This window comes from Neofelis nebulosa (assembly GCF_028018385.1).
Source record: "Neofelis nebulosa isolate mNeoNeb1 chromosome Y unlocalized genomic scaffold, mNeoNeb1.pri SUPER_Y_unloc_1, whole genome shotgun sequence".
NCBI classification, from domain to species: domain Eukaryota; kingdom Metazoa; phylum Chordata; class Mammalia; order Carnivora; family Felidae; genus Neofelis; species Neofelis nebulosa.
The window spans coordinates 1,213,213-1,232,763 of NW_026691917.1; the positions used below are offsets into that span (position 1 = coordinate 1,213,213).

A 19,551-nucleotide genomic window follows, 5' to 3' on the forward strand; every position below is an offset into this window, starting at 1 on the left:
ATTTTTTAAAAATTAAGATCCTGCTAAGTTTGTACGTCAACTGAAGGATAACTTACATATTTATAACATGAGTCTCCTTATTCAAGAACGTGGTATGTCTTTTCCTCTCTCCAGTTTCCTCTCTCAAGACTTTGTTTTAAAGTCTTATTTATTTTAAGAGAGCATGAGCAGTGGAGGGCAGAGAGAAGAGGAGATAAATAAATAATCCCAAGCAGGCTCTGCACTGTCAGTGTGGAACCTGATGTGGGGTTTGTAGTCATGAGCCACGAGTTGAAAACAATGGCTGGATTTTTAAACTACTGAGTCACACAGAACCCATATTTACTTACTTTTTACTTTAGTGAGAGAGAGCATGAACGAAGGAGAGGGACAAAGAGAGAGAGAATCTCAAGCAGGCTTCACACCCAGTGCAGAGCTCTGATGCATAGCTTGATTCCAGGATGCTGGGATCTTGATCCAGGATCAAGAGTTGGGCGCTTAACTGACTGAGCCACCAGACACCCATCTACTTTGTTTCTTGAGGATTGTTTAAGATAGTCTTTCTCCCCCACTGAGTTGTTTCCAGAACGAGGCAATTATGGAGAAAGGTACTATACACACTTGCATTTGGATTTATGAACGAATGCAATTTTATTTCTCTTAGTAGATATCTTGGAGTAGGACTTGGAATAGGGACATATGCTAAGTCTCACTCATTCTTAGATGTTCAGTTCATATTTACTTTTTCTAGTCAGCACTTTTATTTGTGTGTGTGTGGTTTGGGGCGGGAAATATCTCTTCTCTTTTGGTGATATCAATACAACTGTTAATGTAATTATTTTTAAGTTGTATTAGGAGTATAGGTCTTGTTTATACAAATTTAAATATATTCTTCCAGAACCCTCCCCAGTAGGTATGACCTTTGTGGACTTCTTCTCCCAAACTCTATAGGTGGCCTAGTCAGCTTCGGCTCCCAGGGTAACTTCTAATCCCTTCTATTGGATTGCATTCCAGAATCATGCTTAAGACAGTCCTTCACCCACTGATGAATTCTTTCACCAAAAATTCATTGGGTATCTTTCACATGCAAAGTGCCACCAAAACATTTAACCAAGAGCCTTGGTGATACCGAGTATATAAGACTTCTACCTTCTACTTGTGCTGCTTGGTTGCTAATAGGATTCACACTCTTCAGATGTTTAAATGACCTCAATTAAACTAAATGAATGACTGAAAAAATAAGGTTTTAATAGGTTAAGCATTAAAATGAAGGTGACATACTCATTTTAGTCTAAAGCGACAGTCTATGGCCCATGCAAAATTCCCAGAAGAGAAATCAGAGGGCTAACATGGAATGTCCTTCTTTCCAAAGAATATTTAAGTCTTTGACGGCATAGTGTTTGAACTTTTTTCCCGTGGTAACATAAGTCTATCAGCTGTTTAAATATTTTCCAAAACCACTGCCTGTAGACCCAAGCGGGCAGAGTGCTCTGGTAGAATGTTAAACAGGCACTTTGCCTTTAGGCTTTGTATTATGGTTTCTGGGCAACAAATTCTTCCTCTTGATGCAGATTTTGGAAAAAAAACAAAAACATTTTTTTAATGTTTAGCAGAGACGGAGAGAGAGAGAGACAGACAGACAGAGACAGAGAGACACAGAGAGAGAAACAGAGTTCAAGCTGAGGAGGGGCAGAGAGAGAGAGAGAGAGAGAGAGAGAGAGAGAGAGAGAGAGAGAGAGAGAGAGAGAGAGAAAGACACAGAATCTGAAGTAGGCTCCAGGCCCTGAGATGTCACAGAGCCTGGCGTGGGGCTCAAGCTCACAAACCACAAGGTCATGACCTGAGCAAAAGCCTTACTTATGCTTAACCAACTGAGCCATGCAGTCACCCCTGAGATTTTGTAAAATTCTAATAGCATTCTAATATTTTTCAGCTGGCCGTTACTTACCTGACACCCTTAGCTCTCAAGTAGTGGGCAATGGGAGAAAATCCCATCCTTTTCCTTTAGTTAAAGAGTTCCTGGCTCCCTTCCCACGTCTTTGAAAAGACATGATGGCAAGTCTGAGTCCCATTCAGACTTTCAGGGTGGCCTAGGCCTGAGTCCCACATATTCTCCAGGAAACTGTAATGGCTTGTACAGTGGCTTCTGGGTAAACATCACGTTTCCCCCAACGAAAGCTTCCACTGTAATAAGTCTAATTAAGGCCCACTTCACAGATAGGGGCTTCTAAAGCGGAGTTGTGTAAATTAAGAGGATCCATGCCGCAGGTTACTTGGAAAACATAAGGTTGTAGAAGACATGCTTATGAGAAAAGGCTGCCTCAACCCACTTCTCTCACAGGAGTCGGTGACCACCAACAGAGTGACACACCTGCCACCTGTTGGTCACAGGGGAGTGGCTGAATTGCCTTTGGTGGGTGTTTGGTGGGTGTTTGAAGCTCTTTTGCCTGCAGTCTCAAGAGAGAACAACCCAGTGGATCATAAGGACTTTAGATACATAAAGCAAGGGGATCGCCAGGGCTGGGTTTGCCTTGGGGGAGATGGGTAAAAGAAGAAAAGGAGAAAAATGAGTTTCAAGACCTCCCAAATTACCTCTGGGAACGATTATTTTTTACAAGAATAAGCAAAAAGAATATGTCCTGTGTATTAGACATGGGAATGTATCTAGCACTGACTTAGGTACCAGAGGATGCTATGAGGGCTGGGGGCATTTCTTACATTCTTTCTCCCTCATGGATATCCTTCCAAGGTAATCAGGAGCAAGAGGGATTCCATATGGCATCTGGGCTGGAGAAGAAATCGAAAGTGCCAGAATATTTGTTGTTGAGACTGGGAAATAGGGAGCCACATAAGAGTGACCGCACTCCCTGACCAAGGCAGGGAAGGTAGCACAGGCTAATGCTGGCAACTCCTCATCCTCTCCAGTAGTCCCAGCTCAGGTTCTGAGGAAACACCAGGAGGTGACAGTTATCATAATGCCCAGTGACTTGATGTTTCATGGTTCATGAATTGCTTTTACCTTTCTCTGTCTGGTAGCCCTGGAGAATGTGCTTGATTGCCTAAGCACCGGGAAGCACGGAGTTCCTGTGGCACAGAAAGGATGTGGGGCAGGTGGCTCCCATCCTCCACATGAGAGATCAAAATATAGAGATTCTAAGTGGCTTGTCACTGGTCAGAGGATGAGCTGGGATGAAATCTGAGGTCTTTTGACGGTCCTCCAACATAGTAGTCGACACAATAATAGAATTATCTGCGGGGGAGTAATTTTTATGCTCCAAAAGCTATTATTCACATGACTGAGTGTGCTATCAGAGACTGCACAGCCCAATCAATGCCCTCTGCATATTTCTCTAGGATATATATTTTTTCTCAGCAAGAATGACGCAAGTCTTGTGGAGAATACAAGTTTCCATCCACCTGCCTTTCCTGGCTTTCTCCTCTTCTAGAAGACTCCCCCCAAACAGGGGAGCAGCAAATAGTGTGTGGGTTGTCTGTGAAGTGTTAAAAGTCCGTCTAGATTCCTGACTTGCCACATTTCTTTAGAAAACTAACTCTACAGGCAGGGGCAGCTAGCTGATTCTGTTGGTTGAGCATCTGACTTTGTCTCAGTTCAGGATCGGATCTCAAGGTTCATGAGTCTGAGTCCTGCATCAGGCCTGTTGCTGTCAGCACAGACGCTGCTTTGTATCCTCTACCACTCACTCTCTACACGTCCATAGCTCACACTAGCTCCCTCTCTCTCCCTCTCTCTCCCTCTCAAAAAAAAAATCTAATTCTACAAAACACAGATTTCCTAACTGCTGCTTGAGCAAATGAGTTGACTTGTAAAGGAAATATATGCTTTATTCTTAAAATATTAATAAACTCCTCCCCATAGTAGCCCCAAACTGGAGACAACCCAGATATTCATCTACAGAAGAATGGGTACACAAATTGGGTATGGCCAAACAACGGAATACTATGCAACAATAAAAATGAACAAAGTGATGATGCATTCGACAGCACAGGTGAATCTCACAAACAGTATGCCAAACGAAAGAAAGCTGACAGCGAAGATACGTTACATTCCGTGTGTTTCCATATATGTGAAGTTTAAGAATACACAACCAGGGGCACTTGGGTGGCTCAGTTCGTTAAGCTTTCAACTTCAGGTCAGCTCATGATATCATGGTTGGTGGGTTGGAGGCCCACACTGGGGTCTGTGCTGACGACTCAGAGCCTGGAACCTGCTTTGTATTCTGTGTCTCCCCCTCTCTCTGACACTCCCCTGCTCACGCTCTGTGTCTCTCTCTCAAAATTAAATATACATTAAAAATTTAAAAATAATATGCAAACACATTTATGGTAGAGGAAACTAGATTAGTTGTTTACACATGGGTGGGGGGGGCAGGCCTACGTGACTATTGACTAGCAAGAGTCAAGAAAGAGGTTTGGGGGACTGGAATATTCTTTTCCTTTAAATGGAAGTTACTGTGGGAAATAGGTAAATCTTCCCTGAGCTGTACATTTAAGGTGAGTATTTTTTACTCTTTGTAAATTACACCACAGCTAAAGTATGAAACAAAAAGAAATAAAAAAATGATAGTGTAAGTTTCTCTGTACTCTCCCTATTTGCTATAAACCTTTCTACCCTTGTGTCTCCTCTCTGCACAGTTCTGGGTCTGGTTCACTTAACATCTTGCTTACTGTGTGAGTTTTGATAATTTTGATCGTAGCCTTAGATTAAAATTATATAAGTTTACAACAATAAGCATAGCTGGCAACAAAAGGGGGGAGAATAGAACTGATCTTTCCAACTGAAACAAAACAGAAAGAGGCCACATATGAGACCTACGTCAATATCTATCCACACATCCCTGTCCACGGAAGCTTAAGGAAGGTGCATTCCTGTTGGCCCTAACTTTGGCTCCTGTCATGACACATCTTTCTTCCAATTCAATATGGACCTTCTTATAGTTTTCCGACTTAAGACTCTCATGAAGTACAGTGATTATTTGATGTAGGTCCTCCAAAAATAAATTTCTCTTCTAGAAATATTTGTCACCTCTCCAAGGGGTGTTTCACTGCTCTGGTGCTCTATAGCATCTCTTGGAATGTACCTGCCACTCATAATTCACAGATCCGCACTTGCAGTCATGGAAAAAGAAGGACATTTGTTTGTTTGGTAAATCACCTGTAGGCCCAATGTGGGGCTGGAACTCACAACCCTAGATCAAGAGTCAGGCTCTGACAGCTGAGCAAGCCAGGCACCCCAAGAATAATTTGACTTATTTCCCTTACAGTTTGGCAGCTACTACGACTCTGTGTGTCCTTAGAAAGGCTTTTTTTGCCACAGTAGGGAAACTACTGTGCTTTATCTTTTTCCCTGGCCAAGGAGAGCCTTGAGACATCTTGGGGGTCATTTTAGTTTAATCATTTCATCTTGTCTGTGAAGAGCTTACATGTCATTCACTGGATGGTCCAACAAAGAAAGTTAAGTCCAGGGCCCTGTTGTTCTGACATAACCCAGCATCTTCACATTTTTACCATGGCCTACTAGTCTCTATGCCATCGGCTTTTAAAACTGAGTTTATTTGAGTATCACTTTGATTATGAATGAAAACTCACAATATGGGGTAATGGCTCCCCGCCATCATACCTGTCTTTCCATGCCACAGTGATATGACTGTGTGTTTGTGGGAAAGCAAACTTGTAAACGTTACTGGTTGTAACTTAGAAATGCAGGGACGGTGTTGCCAAACCACGGGATGTCATTTCTTCGATAGATTGAACACAACTCTGTTTTCTTTTTCTTCATAAAATACCTGCTTTTTGTGTCACTTTTTATGGTAATGACATATCTATCACAAAGAATTTTTCATTTAACCATTTTGAAGCGTTCTGCAGCATTGGCGACATTCACATTGTTGTGCAACCCTCACAACCATCCCTCTCCAGAATTTTTTCATGTTCCAAAACAAATTCGGTACCCATTGAACACTAAGTCCCCTTCCCATCCACTATTGAACTTTCTGTCTTTATGAGTTTGATTAGGTTACTCATAGAAGTAGAACCATAGAGTATTTGTTCTTTTTGTCTGACTTATTTCCCTCGTTATAATGCCCTTGAGGTTCACCCATGTTGTAGCAGGTGTCAGAATGTCCTTCTTGTAGAAGCCTGAATATCATTCTGGATATGGATAGACCACATTAGCGTATCCGTTCATCCACTGACGGGCATCTGCGTTGTTTCCACGCAAGCTCTTGTGAATAATGTTGCTACGGACATGAGTGGGCAAATTATCTGTTTGAGTTCCTGCTTTCTCTTCTTTTGGTTGTACATATCCAGAAGTGGAAGGGCTGCACCACATGGCAATCCTAAGTTTCAATTTTTGAGGAATCTCTGTACTGTTTTCCCCAGTGGCTGTGCTATGTAACATTCCCACCAGCAATGCACATTGTTGACTAAGCTTGTAATTTATTTTCCGATATGTTGCTGTCCTTCAGGATTCAGCTTCATTTTTTATGGGACATAAAATATGGGCCACTATTATAATTGTCATAGAAATTGCCTATTTTTTTAAGTTTACTTATTTGTTTTGAGACAGAAAAAACAGAGGAGAGGCAGAGACAGGGAGAGAGAGGGAATCATAAGCAGTCTCTGCACTGCCAGCACAGAGCTCCACGTGGGGCTTGAACTCACAAACTGTGAGATCATGTATGACCTGAGATGAATCCAGAGTCAGACGCTTAATGGATTGAGCTGTCTAGGCACCTGTATTTTTTATTCTCTTTGGATGTGAATAAATGCCATCTAGTATCAGGAGAGCCATGAATAACTCTGTCAACACCAAGAGCTCTAGAGTCTGGCTTTGCCATTTATGTCTATGTGACCTAGAGTAAGTGACTCAACCTCTCGGAGCTCAAGCCCCTCGTTTCAAAACTGGGGGTCATAACTCTATATCTATCATTGGGATGCTATGAGAATTGAAATGGGTTAATGTGAATTATCTGGAATAGGGAATGACCTTTACAAAATGCAAGCTATGTAGAATAAACATTTGGTAAGAGGCAGGGTATGTTGGGCTTTCTTCGGAGCCCCAAACTCTACATTAACTGTAGCTTTTTTTTTTTTTTTACTATAGGTCGTTCCTCTCTCCTTGTGGATCTTTGAATGTTGGCTTGACATTTTCCCCTTCCAGTTTAAAATTCCTGCTGCTATGAAGAATATTTACCATTCTTTAATCTTCTGCACACTGGAGTCCTTCTACGTGGCATATGGGTAATACGTTAACATAAGATACAGGGAGTGTTTAAAATTTGATCACCAGGAAAAATATGTTCTCATTCCACTGGTTCCACACACAGATGTACCCAAACTTCCTTGAACTGGCATACTTTTCTGCATTTGTAACATTCTTCGTCCTGATTCTTCATGCTGTCAAAACTCCTTGGTCCTATGGACCATTCGCTCAGACCTCCGTGGGCAAGGAAATATCATTCCTGGAGAGTGACGTCATCAAACTGGCAGTCAGCTCCAAACTCATCTTTCTAATTTTACTAAAACTGCTGCTTTCATGCAATGGGGAAGTGCATTCCCCAGAAGATTATGGAACAGAGAGGATACAGTGTTGGGGATATCAGGCTTCATAGCAAGGAGATGTAGTTTGGACGGTCCTAAAACTCTTCTACATGGGTGGTTGTTTATGTTCCCCACTCACCATTCCACTCTGAGCGTTCCACTCTGTCTCATTCTTTCTGCTAATCATCAGAGGGAGAAGCCCTAGGAGTATCATTTTCTGATTATCCTTGCCACAAACTCCAAGGGTTAAAACTGAAACAGATGCAAACAGGTTGGGTCATAATCTAGATTTTGCTTTGTAAGAGATATTTGCTTCATGCCAAACACACCAAGCTATTTTTAAGTTGGACCCTTAAAAGAAGCCAACATCTAAAAGGAGAGTTTTAAGCAAGGGATGGATTTAAAAAAAGTAAATAGGCATGAATTTTTTTAAGTAGGCTCTGTGCCCAGTGGAGGAGCCATGTGGGGCTTTATCTCATGACCCTGAGATCAAGACCTATGCCGGGAATACAAGTCCGACAACTGACACTGCCACTCAGGCACCCTTAGCATGATTTGTTGTGTGCAACATGTTACAGATCATCAAGGTTACGTTTATTCTGTTTTCCATTTTAAACTATACACCATACAGATTATAGAAAATATGAAAATAAGAAGGAAATTCTCTACTTCTGTCAGTTGATCAGGGTTCCTCTTTTTGTGTGCATCCTTCTAAACTTTCAAAAATGTATGTACATATCTATACTTGCAGATATATAAAGAAAGTTGTGAGTTTTCTTTTCTTTTCTTTTTTTTTTTTTAACGTTTATTTATTTTTGAGACAGAGAGAGAGACAGAGCATGAACGGGGGAGGAGCAGAGAGAAAGGGAGACACAGAATCAGAAGCAGGCTCCAGGCTCTGGGCCATCAGCCCAGAGCCCGACGCGGGGCTCGAACTCACGGACCGCGAGATCGTGACCTGGCTGAAGTCGGACGCTTAACCGACTGCGCCACCCAGGCGCCCCATGAGTTTTCTTTTGACACAGATTGTCATACCATATAGTTTTCATTTTGCTTTCCCATGGAGGTTTCTTCAGGTCATTTACATGGATTCACTCCTTCATAGTAATGGTCGTGTAATATTTCACTATAATCCTTGATGTACTATAATTTAGTTAATGATTCCTCTATTAGTAGACATTTACTTAATTCCAATTTTTCTCCCTGATAAATGGTGCTGAAAAAAAACATCTCTCTATGTATATTTTTGCAAACTCTTAGCAATAACTTGGCAAAAGTCCTGGAATTGGAGTTGCTAGATAAGAGATATTGAACAGTTTGGTGGTTGAGAGATATGTCACCCTGTGTTCCAATATGGCATGTAAATTTATACCGTCACCGGGGTCATTTTATCCTTACATAAAACATTTAGAAAACTAATTGAGGGGCGCCTGGGTGGCGCAGTCGGTTGGGCGTCCGACTTCAGCCAGGTCACGATCTCGCGGTCCGTGAGTTCGAGCCCCGCATCGGGCTCTGGGCTGATGGCTCGGAGCCTGGAGCCTGTTTCCGATTCTGTGTCTCCCTCTCTCTCTGCCCCTCCCCCGTTCATGCTCTGTCTCTCTCTGTCCCAAAAATAAATGGAAAATGTTGAAAAAAAAAATTTAAAAAAAAAAAAAAACTAATTGAAAGCGAATACATATATAAGACTATTAAATATGACGCTTAGACCAGAAGGACAAGACATAAATATTGAGCACTTTCGGAAATGTGATACATTCATTCTGTTTCTTTTTTCTCTTTGCTGTGTTCCTGGTTTAATTTCATGATGCCTCTACCCTGTCATCAGTCAACTGGAATTGAAGCACCTGTTCCTCAAACTGATGGGACTGTTTTTCAGTTATCTGGCCTGGGCTTTTGGCATCAGTCTAGCCAACAGCAGATCCTGGCGCGTGTGGGAATTTAACAGCAACATTGTTTCCATTGTGTATATTGGACTTTGGGAATCTTTCTACTTTCAAAAATTTAACATCTCTGGTGCAATTGTTCAGTTGCCTATGTATGAGAGGATCAATGGAAGCTGGGTCATTTCAGATGAAATCTGGTATGGGCAGGGCCTGATATTGTTGGCAAATTCTTTGAATTGCATAGTCCTGATTTTTGGTTCAGTGGCACTTGTGGTCCGCTGGATCCATGTCCCATACCCAGATTTCCTTCGATTGTGTTACAGCATCTCTGCCTTCTTTCTCATCTGTAGTTGTGGTTGTACTGCAATTACAGTGAGCTGGAATTTTGCTGTGGATTTTTATGGCCAAACCACCCTTGATTTCCCACTTAGTTTTCCCATTGGAAAAGAAATGCTGATAAGGAAACGCTTCTCCTATGTATTCCCACTAGGAATCACAACTGCCACCCTCTCGCTAATAAGTGCTGCCATGTTCTTCTGTGGAACATTTTCCACAAAACAGAGGAGTAAAGTGAAACCCATGACTGTACGCAAACATCCCCCAATAAAAGGTGTGAATGAAGGTCCTACTGTTTGCAATGGCTGCCAATAAATTTCTTGAAGAAATGTCCTACATACATATAATATTGTTGTGATCATCTAAAATAAAACCTATTTGTTTTCAGGGTGTGTCTGACGTTTTATTCTCCTCTTCTACATTTTTCTGCAAACAACTTCCTTTCTTTGAAGCCTTTCAGTTTCTGAAATGTGTAGGCAAACATGTTGTGTGCATACACTGTCAAAAAATAAAGTTAGGAATAAAAAATATTTGAATGCTGCAAACACTCGGGTGCAAGCAACAACGCATGCAACAAACTCTAAGCTGAAACTTAGATTTTAAATAAGCTTACGTATACACACAGAAAAATAATCATGTCAAGAGCTTAGAGATCTTTAAGGCATTATAATTGGTTAGGATAGAACGGGAGTTCTCAAAATCAGCGCCAACGACATTTTGGGTGAGATTTGTTGGGGGTGGGAGACTATGTTGTACCTTGTAAGAGGTGTATACCCATCTGTTGCCTCTACCCATTTGGTGCAAGGCATGCTTCCTCTCCCCTTGTGTTGAGATAATAAATCTCCAGACATTTCCCAATATCCTTGGCGTAAAATTCCTCCCCATTGAGAACCTCGGGGTTTCAGGTTGCCAAAGGCCCTGGGTAATGAATGCTATGGCATGTTGGGAGGATTTGGGGGAAAATATTGAATAAAATTGTATTGGATCAGTATATGATAACATCCTGGGCCTTTCATTACCTTAAACTCAAGGGTCTACTGGGAGTGATTTTGTTCCCTCCACCATGGAACATTTGGCAATATCAAGAAATATGACTTTTGAAGTATAAAACTGTATAGTAGTGTTAGGTAGCTAGCTAGATAGGGGGTAAATATGAAGAAGTTTCCTGAAACAGAGCCTGGAAGATAAACATAATTTAAAACATGGAAGCACTTACAAGGCCTTGAAAATAGAATGAGAAGGCTCTGTGTATGTCTCCAGGCATTTCCGTGGAATACAGACTGTGAAAAACTTGACATTTGAAGTGACGTTGAAATTTTTCCAGGGTTGATGAAATAAGTGCAACCTCAGAATGAGAAAGTACACTGAGTCTTGAGTAGATTCACACCTACCCTAGTGAAAATGCAGAAACTTCAGACCCATGGAGAAATCCTTAAACGGCACTAGAAGAGAAAACAGAAATTAAATGATAAAAGATCTACAATTAGACCAACAAATGCCATACTTCTCAACAAAGATCAAAAACAGTAAAATGTTCCCTTCAAGGTGCTGATAGACTATAATGGTCAATTGGTAACTCTGTGTCTATTAACCCACCACTTGAAAATAAGGACAGAACAAAGACATTTTCAGATAAAGAACATAGAAAAGGAGCCCTTTGGGAAGACAGTAATTGCGTCCAGAATGAAGGAGTTGATTCAAGAAGCAATCATAAACAAAGAAATTGGTGAACAGATGGGAATATCTAACCAGCACTGATTATATTTTTAACAAATCAATGCCATGGAGGTCACATATGGCATGTTAGACAAGAGAGGAATTATTAAGACTAATGCTTTTTTAATTGCTCGTTTATTTTCAGTCATTGAGTAACTTGATATTTCATACAATTGAGTATATATGCTCAATGTTAAGGATAACCACTAGACAACTAGGAAGAGGATGAAAATAAATTAAAGGCATAGGTACTGGAAAGGTGGAAACAAAAGTGAAAGTTTTCCAAGACAGCATGATTATGTAGGAAATCCAAGAAAAGACTGCATAGTCATGATTTCATTCATGTGAACTCTCTAGGATGAGTTAAGATGGCAGAGGGGCAGCGGACCCTAAGCTCGTATGGACCTTCAGCAGAGCTAGATAAATATCAAATCATTATGAACACCCAGGAAATCAACCTGGGAACTAAGAGAACAAAACTGCAAGTCAACAAGTCGAAAAATATCCACCTCATGGAAGATAGGAGCTGTGTAGAGTTGATTTGGAGCAGAGAAGAACTGTCGATGCTATGGATGGAGCCCTGCTTATAAAGATTTCCACAAGTTCCTTTATGCAGCAAAGCACAAAATCTGAAAGTTTACAAGGCTGCCATCACCAGGGTTATGCCTGCCTGCCTTTTTCACTGTGGGGAAGGAAGGCAGTGACCCAGGTGCAGACAGTGTGGCTTAATGGTCCCCTTTATCGCACAGGTAGAAAAGGTTCCCTTTCTTTCAGTGCATCGGGGCATGGCAGCAAGGCCTCTCTCAGGAGAAAAACTCATGGCTCCAACATGCCACACTGTACCCAGATGTAGAAGCAGAGACAGTGGCTGAGGCCATCAAGCTTTGATGTTGGCCTTCTGCTGCAATATGCCATGAACTCCAAACTGTGTGGCCATCAATCACTTTCCTGGGATGAACTGGAAAATGGGAAAAGGGTGGTCAGATTCAGCAGTGTTTTTTGATGTGGGAGTCCCTAATATTTGGAGTTTAGACATCCAGCGTGTCCCTGAGATAAGGCACGGGGATACTATGCTGCCTGGCAGGCAGATGGACTCAGGCACAGAGTGAGGGAAAGAATCTTATGAAAGTCAGGTACAAAGGAGTGGTGATTGTTTGCTTTTCCGAGATAGCTTCCCAGAAAATGGCAAGAGCAAACTCTCCATTCCAGGGATGACAAATCAGGGAGATGCCATTTCCTGCCCCACCTAACATCAGTGACTGACCTCGGTGAGCTAAACAGTGCCAATAAGTGGCTACTAAAGCCAATTACACCAGGACTCACCCCTGTGCACCTCACAGGTGCATCTCCACTAAGGCATGAGATTAAGCTCAACATAACCACCGTCCCCCAGAACACCAGCACAAACCCTCACTCAAAACAAGTGTACTGATTAAGAAGTGGAATCCTGCAAGAATCCTGAAAGAAAGAACAGGAAGAAGAAGTAATGTCCAGGGATTTAATCAATGCAGGTATAAGATGTCTTCACCAGAATTTGAAACAACAATCAGGGTGCCTGGGTAGCTCAGTTAGTTGAATGTCTGACTCTTGATTTTGGATCAGATAATGATCCTAGGGTCATAGAATCAAGCCCTATGTTGAGCTCCACACTAAGTATTGAGGCTGCTAAAGATTCATTCCCTCTATCTCTGCCCCTTCACCCAATTGTTCATGCTCACTCTCAAATCATTGTTATCGTCGTCACCCTCCTCCTCCTCCTCCTCGTCCTCCTCCTCCTCCTCATCATCATCCATAATCATCTCAGATTTTTAAAAATAAAACAAACAATCATAATGATACTTGCTATCCTGAAAAAAGCATAAAACACCAGAGAATCCTTGCTGCGGATATACAAGACCTAAGGTCAAGGCAGGCTGAAATTTTAAAAGCTATGACTGAGATGCAAGCCTGAATGGATGCCATGACAATGGGGATGGATGAAGCAGGGGAAGGAATCAGTGATATAAAAGATAAAAAGTATGGAAAATAATGAATCTTAAAAGAAGAGGGAAAGAAATAATTGAATCACAAATGTAGACTTAAGGAACTCAGTGACTCGTTAAAGTAATATAATTTATATCATTGGAGTCTGAGAAGTTGAGCAGAGAGAAAAAAGTGCAGCACGTTTATTTCAGCAAATTATAGCCCAACACATCCCTGATCTGGGGAAAGTCATAGACATTGAAAGGCAAGAAGCACACAGAACTCCCATTAAATTAAACCAAAGCGAGCCATCACCAAGATATATTGGAGTCAGATTTATAAACTATACAGACAAGGAAGGAATCCTGAAAGTAGGAAGAAAAAAAAACACAAAGAAACAACAAACAAACAAACAAACAAACAAGAAAAGAAACAAACAAACACCTAAACCTACAAAGGAAGACAAATGAAATTTACAGCAAATCTGTCCACAGAAACTTACTAGGCCATAAATGAGCTGCAGGATATATTCAACTGCTAAATGGGAAAACTATTCAACCAAAAATACTCTATTCATAATAGAAGGACTGATAAGACATAAGGAGTCCCCCAAATAAAAACTAAATGAAGGTGTGACCGCTAAACCAGACCTGCAGGAAATGTTAAAGGAAACTCTTTGAATGAGCAAGCAAAGAACACAAACAACAAAGTCTAGAAAGGAACAGAGAAAACCTCCAGAAATGACAAGTTACAGGTAATTACAATGGCAGTAAAGTCATATCTACGGACAATCTGCCTATAAATGCACTAAATGCTCCAAACAAAAGAACCAAAGTAACAGAATGGATTAAACAATAAGAACTATCCATATTCCGGTTACCAGAGACTCATTTTATATGTAAAGCCACATGCAGATTGAAAGTGATGAGGTAGAGAACAATCTATCATGTTAATGCAACTCAAAAGAAATCTAGGGTAGACATATTTATATTGGACAAACTAGATTTTAAACCAAAGACTATAAGAAGAAGTGAAGTTGGGAAGTATATCATAATTAAAGGGTCTAACTATCAAGAATATCTAACGATTGCTGTGTCTCTGACATCTTTCTTCCTTCTTTAGGAAAGCCTGGCTTGCTAGATAGTTTCCTCTTCTGACTGGCTTTGCTGCATCCCAGAGGTTTTGAGTTGTGGTGCTATCATTTTCATTGACTTCCGTATACATTTCAATTTCCTCTTTAAACCGTTGGTTAGCCCACTCATTATTAGGATGTTCTTCATTCTCCAAGTATTTGTTCCCTTTCAGAATTGTTTCTTGTGGTGGATTTCGAGTTTCGTAGTGTTGTGGTCTGAAAATATGCACGGTATGATCTCGACCTTTTTGTACGTACTTAGGGCTGATTTGTGTCCCAGTATATGATCTATTCTGGAGAACGTTCCATGTGCACTGGAGAAGAAAGTATATTCTGCTGCTTTGGGTTGAAATATTCTGAATATATCTGTTAAGCGCATCTGGTCCAATGTGTCATTCAAAGACATCGTTTCCTTGTTGATTTTTTGATTAGATGATCTGTCCATTACTGTGAATGGGGTGTTGAAGTCTCCTCCTCTTATGGTATCACTATCGATGCGTTAAAATGCTTGAGATTAATTGATTTATATATTTGGGTGCTCTCACATTTGGCACATAAATGTTTGCAATTGTGAGGTCTTCTTGGAGGGTAGACCCCTTGATTATGATATAAGCCTCTTCTGCATCTCTTGATGCAGTCTTTGTTTTAATGTCTAGATTGTCTGATAGAAGTATGGCTACACTGGCTTCCTTTTGTTGACTGTTAGTATGTCGGATGGATCTCCATCACCTTATTTTCAATCTGAAGGTGTCTTTACATGTAAACTGGGTCTCTTGTAAACAGCATATTGATGGATCTTGTTCTCTTATCCATTCTGTTAACCTATGTCTTTTGATTGGAGCATTGAGTCCACGGACATTTAGAGCGAGAACTGAAAGATACGAGTTTATGGCCATTATGTTGTTTGTAGAGTTGGAGTTTCTGGTGGTTATATGATTATGAATATATTGAATATATATTCATATTCATCTTGTCTCCCCTCAGAGTGTCCCCCTTAAAATTGCATGCAGGACTGTTTTAGTGGCCACAAACTCCTTTAATTTTTGTTTGTCTGGGAACTTTTTCTCTCTCCTTCTATTTTGAATGACAGCCTTGCTAGATAAAGAATTCTTGGCTGCGTATTTCTCCTATTCAGCACTTTCAATATGTCCTACCACTCCTTTGATGCCTGCCAAGTATCTGTGCGTAGGTTTCCTGCAAACGTGGTCTGTCTTCCCTTGTAGTTTAGGGACTTGTTTCCCTTGCTGCCTTCATGATTCTCTTCTTGCCTGAGTATTTTGTGAATTTGACTGTGATATACCTTGCTGAGCGTTGTTTTTGTTGAATCCAAGGGGGTCCTCTGTGATTGCTGGTTTTTGATGTCTGTGTCTTTCCCCAGGTTACCAAAGTTTTCTGCTATGATTTGCTCACATAACCCTTCTACCCATATTTGTCTCCCTTCCTCTTCTGGTACCCCTAGGATTCAGATCTGGTTCCTTTGGCATGAGTCACTGATTTCTCTAATTCTTCAATCATGCTCTTTTCCTTAAGCTCCCTCGATTTTCCTGCTTCCATATTCTCCATAAGTTTGGCCTCTATATTGCCGATTTTCTGTTCTGTCTCATCCATCCTTGACACCGCGGCATCCAGCCGTCACTGCAGCTCAGTTATATCATTTTTCATTTCATTCTGGCCAGTTTTTACTTCATTTTTTCTCTGCACAAAGGGACTCTAAACTCTTTTGGACTCCAGCTAGTATTCTTACAATCGTGATTCTAAATTCTGCGTCAGACACCTTGCTTGCATCTGGGTCGGTTAAATCTCTGGCTGTCGTTTCTTCATGCCCTTTCTTTTCAGTTGAATTCCTTCCTTTTGTCATTTTGAATGGAGAAAGGAATGAATTCATGAGGTAGAAAAACTTAAATGAAAAAAATTCAAATTAAATATTAATATTAAAAAATTCAGCACATGAATATAAAAAGTAGAAAAATGATGCAAGAGTCTAGGCATGTTTTGTCTGGGTGTTGAAAATGGTTTGATACAGTTGAGGCAAAAAACGGGGGGAGCAAAATAAGAAAAAAATAATAAAAATTTTAAGATGAGAAGTCGTTTGAGAATTTGAAAAATAAATACACTGAAGTAGACTAAAATGAGATGATGGGAGTAAAACAGATTTAGTGAAATATACACAAAATTACAGAATAAAGTAGAAAAAGTTAAAGAAAATTAGTAAAAATTAAAAAAATACGAATCTTTTCTCTTTCTGTATTCAAGAAAAAGGAAAGAAACGAAGCAGAGAAAAAAGATTTACTAAGGTAAAAAAGGAAATAGTTTGAAAATTTGAAAAAGGGAATACACTGTAGTACACTAAAATACATTATGGAAGTAAATAGAATTTGGAAAAAACTATAAGCCAAAACTTATAGCAAAAAGTGGAAAAAAAATATTTTAAAGGAAATTGGAAGTGAAAATGAAAATTTTCACCTACTGCAATCAAGAAAAAGAAAAATGAAGAAGAGAAAAAAACAAAAACAAAGAAAAATGGAAATCGTTTGAAACATTGAAAAGGTGAATAAACTGAAGTACACTAAAATACAATATTGGGAGTAAAATAGAATTTGGAAAAAAAGTACACAAAAGTACAAAACAGTAATATAAATTAAAGAAAACATATTTAGTGAGAATTGAAAATAAAAATGAGTTTTCTCTCTTGCTGTATTCAAGAAACAGTGTAAAAGAGAAAAGGAAAAAAGGAATGAAAGAAAGAAAGGAAATTGAATAGATGGACCTGCTAACAGACTGAAGTAGGACTGAAATTATTTCTCTTTCTCCTAGAAGTCAGTCTATGTACCGCTTTATAGTCCATAAACTAAGCCGGGTGTGAGACTTGTGCTGCTGAGAGCAAAGGTGGCCCAGTTAGGCGGGGGTCCGTGTAACCGCTCTGTTGTCCACTAGATGGTACTGCCAGCCCACTGGGGTGGATTGTTGCCGCTCTCCTTGGTGCATATGCACATGCCCAAGAGCGGTGAAAATGGCGCCACCCAGCTACCCAGTCTGTTCTCCTGGATCAGCAATCACACACCCGTCCTCTGTCTTCAGCTTCTGTCCACTGCCCGCTTTTGCATTCTCCGTGACCAGGCCCCAGGGAGTACCTCTCTCCTGAGTTGTGTCTCAGATGCGCTTGTTTTCCCTGGCCCCTTACTTCTGAAGGACTGCGGCTTTGACCCGTCCCGTCCCTCTGCAGAAGGCTCTCACCGAGCAATGGCCGAATGAGCAATGGCTGAACGTAGGCTGCACCTAGGAACGCTTGCTGGGCCCTGCTGCTGCCTAGGCAGAGCTCCTTCACCCCAAGGACACATGGTCACAAATGTCCTTTGTGCCTCTGCCTCTGCCACTGCCCCACCTGCACGTCAGCCAGGGCCACTGCAGTGTCTGAAGGGCCACAGGGCCGTGGGCATGCTTCCCAAATGCTAGTGGGCTCCAGAAGGAGGCAGCAGGCATGTAAAAGCCTTGGGCCTGGACACTCCACCTGAGGCCCTAGTCTGGAGCCTCATGCCTCAAGTTTCCTTTCCTTGTGCTCTGTGACCCAGGCCTGAGATTGGGCTAGGGCCCCAAATCGCATGAGTCATGGTCCGCAAAACACTGACATTCCTGACAATACCAGGCCTCCATTCTGCTGGAAGAGGGCGTTCAAGGGTCCTGGAATCACAGCAACACCCCTTCTCTCAGTCCCAGATACTGACACTCATTCATAAATGAACACACACACACACACACACACACACACACACACACACACCTACAAACACACTTCCTCCCTGTGGCTATCTCCAGTTGTGACTTACTCTCCTTCCTCTGCCTCCTTCGGTATCCCTCTGGTCTCTGTCTGTCTCTTTGTCTCTGTGATCATTTTCTTTTCGGAACGCTTCCTCCCACCCCACCTCCGTCTCTCTTTCTCTTTCTCTTTCTCTTTCTCTGTGCAGTCCTTGTACCGTATGAGTTCATCTGGGCTCCCGTGTGCCATGCATGTCCATATGGACATAGTAGGCTGCTGACAGCACAGGGCTTCAGGGGAACACACAAAGAAACACACAAGTAACAGGGGTCAGAGCACATCCAGACCTCCTAAGCCGTGACTGCCTCCAGGCAGCCCACACAAGCTGGGTATACATGTGAACCGTGAAAGGTCAGTCCCTTGGCCCTTGCCCTGTAGGTTGCAGCCAGCTGGGAGATACTGAAACCCAAGACACTCCCCAGGGTTGAGAGGGGCTGAGGTGAGCGCAGGGGCCGATAGGCTGGGAACCTAGTCGTGGCTGGTGTTTCTCCACCTGCCACGTTCCAGTTTTGTTGGTACTGGAAGGTTGGTATCAGTTGTGGCTCTCTTTCCTTGGCATGTCAATGCAAGCTTCCTTGACCCAATGGAGATACTGAATGTGCCCTAGTTTTCAGCCAGCTTTGGGCCCCAGGACAAAGGCATGTGCTGTGTGAGGGGGGAAAGCAAGTGTGAGTCGTGGGAAGGAGCTAGCCTCGCGAGCGGGATGTGGCAGAGGGCACGTGTGAGTGCAGAGGTCCACTAGAGTGTCTGTGAGTGTATCGTGGCTGGCTCCTTTGAGTACTTTTGCGTGAGACCTGGCGTTTGCGCTGGCAGCGTGTGCGTGTCTGTGTCCACGTGCCGCGTGGCCGTGCATCTTTGTGCCTGAGTGAGTGTGTGTAGGCCGTTGGGGAGCAAAGGAAAGAGACTGGGGGCTTTCCTGATTTGGTGCGTACCGGGGTGGTTCAAGTGCCAAAGTTCAGAGAGTGCCATCCCTTTGCTCCTGGGATCGCGCATGATAGGCAGCCTCCCCTAGGGTGGTGTCCTCTCCATGTCACACACCTCTTGTCACCGAGTGACAAGAGTTTTCCCTAGCGGGAACAGTGTTCCCTAGCGGGTGCACTGCTAGCCTGCTGTCATGACATACGTGTCTTCTTGGAGTAGGGATGGACGTAGGGCGTATGCAAAGGAGG

General features: G+C 41.9%; 1 protein-coding gene across 1 annotated transcript; it reads left to right on the forward strand.

The window, feature by feature from the left end:
- Positions 1-7,042: 7,042 nt before the first annotated feature.
- Positions 7,043-10,141, forward strand: LOC131503564 (uncharacterized). Its single transcript, XM_058715017.1, has 2 exons — positions 7,043-7,239; positions 9,365-10,141. The coding sequence occupies exons 1-2, from the start codon at positions 7,178-7,180 to the stop codon at positions 10,071-10,073; spliced, it is 771 nt and encodes a 256-aa protein (XP_058571000.1). The 5' UTR covers positions 7,043-7,177; the 3' UTR covers positions 10,074-10,141.
- Positions 10,142-19,551: the final 9,410 nt, after the last annotated feature.

Excerpts from the sequence above, each read along its gene's own strand:
- LOC131503564 (XM_058715017.1), top strand. The coding sequence starts at position 7,178 with ATGAAGAATATTTACCATTCTTTAATCTTCTGCACACTGGAGTCCTTC. Across the intron at positions 7,240-9,364 it reads TCCTTCTACGTGGCATATGG|TCAACTGGAATTGAAGCACC; the intron begins GTAATACGTTAA and ends CCCTGTCATCAG.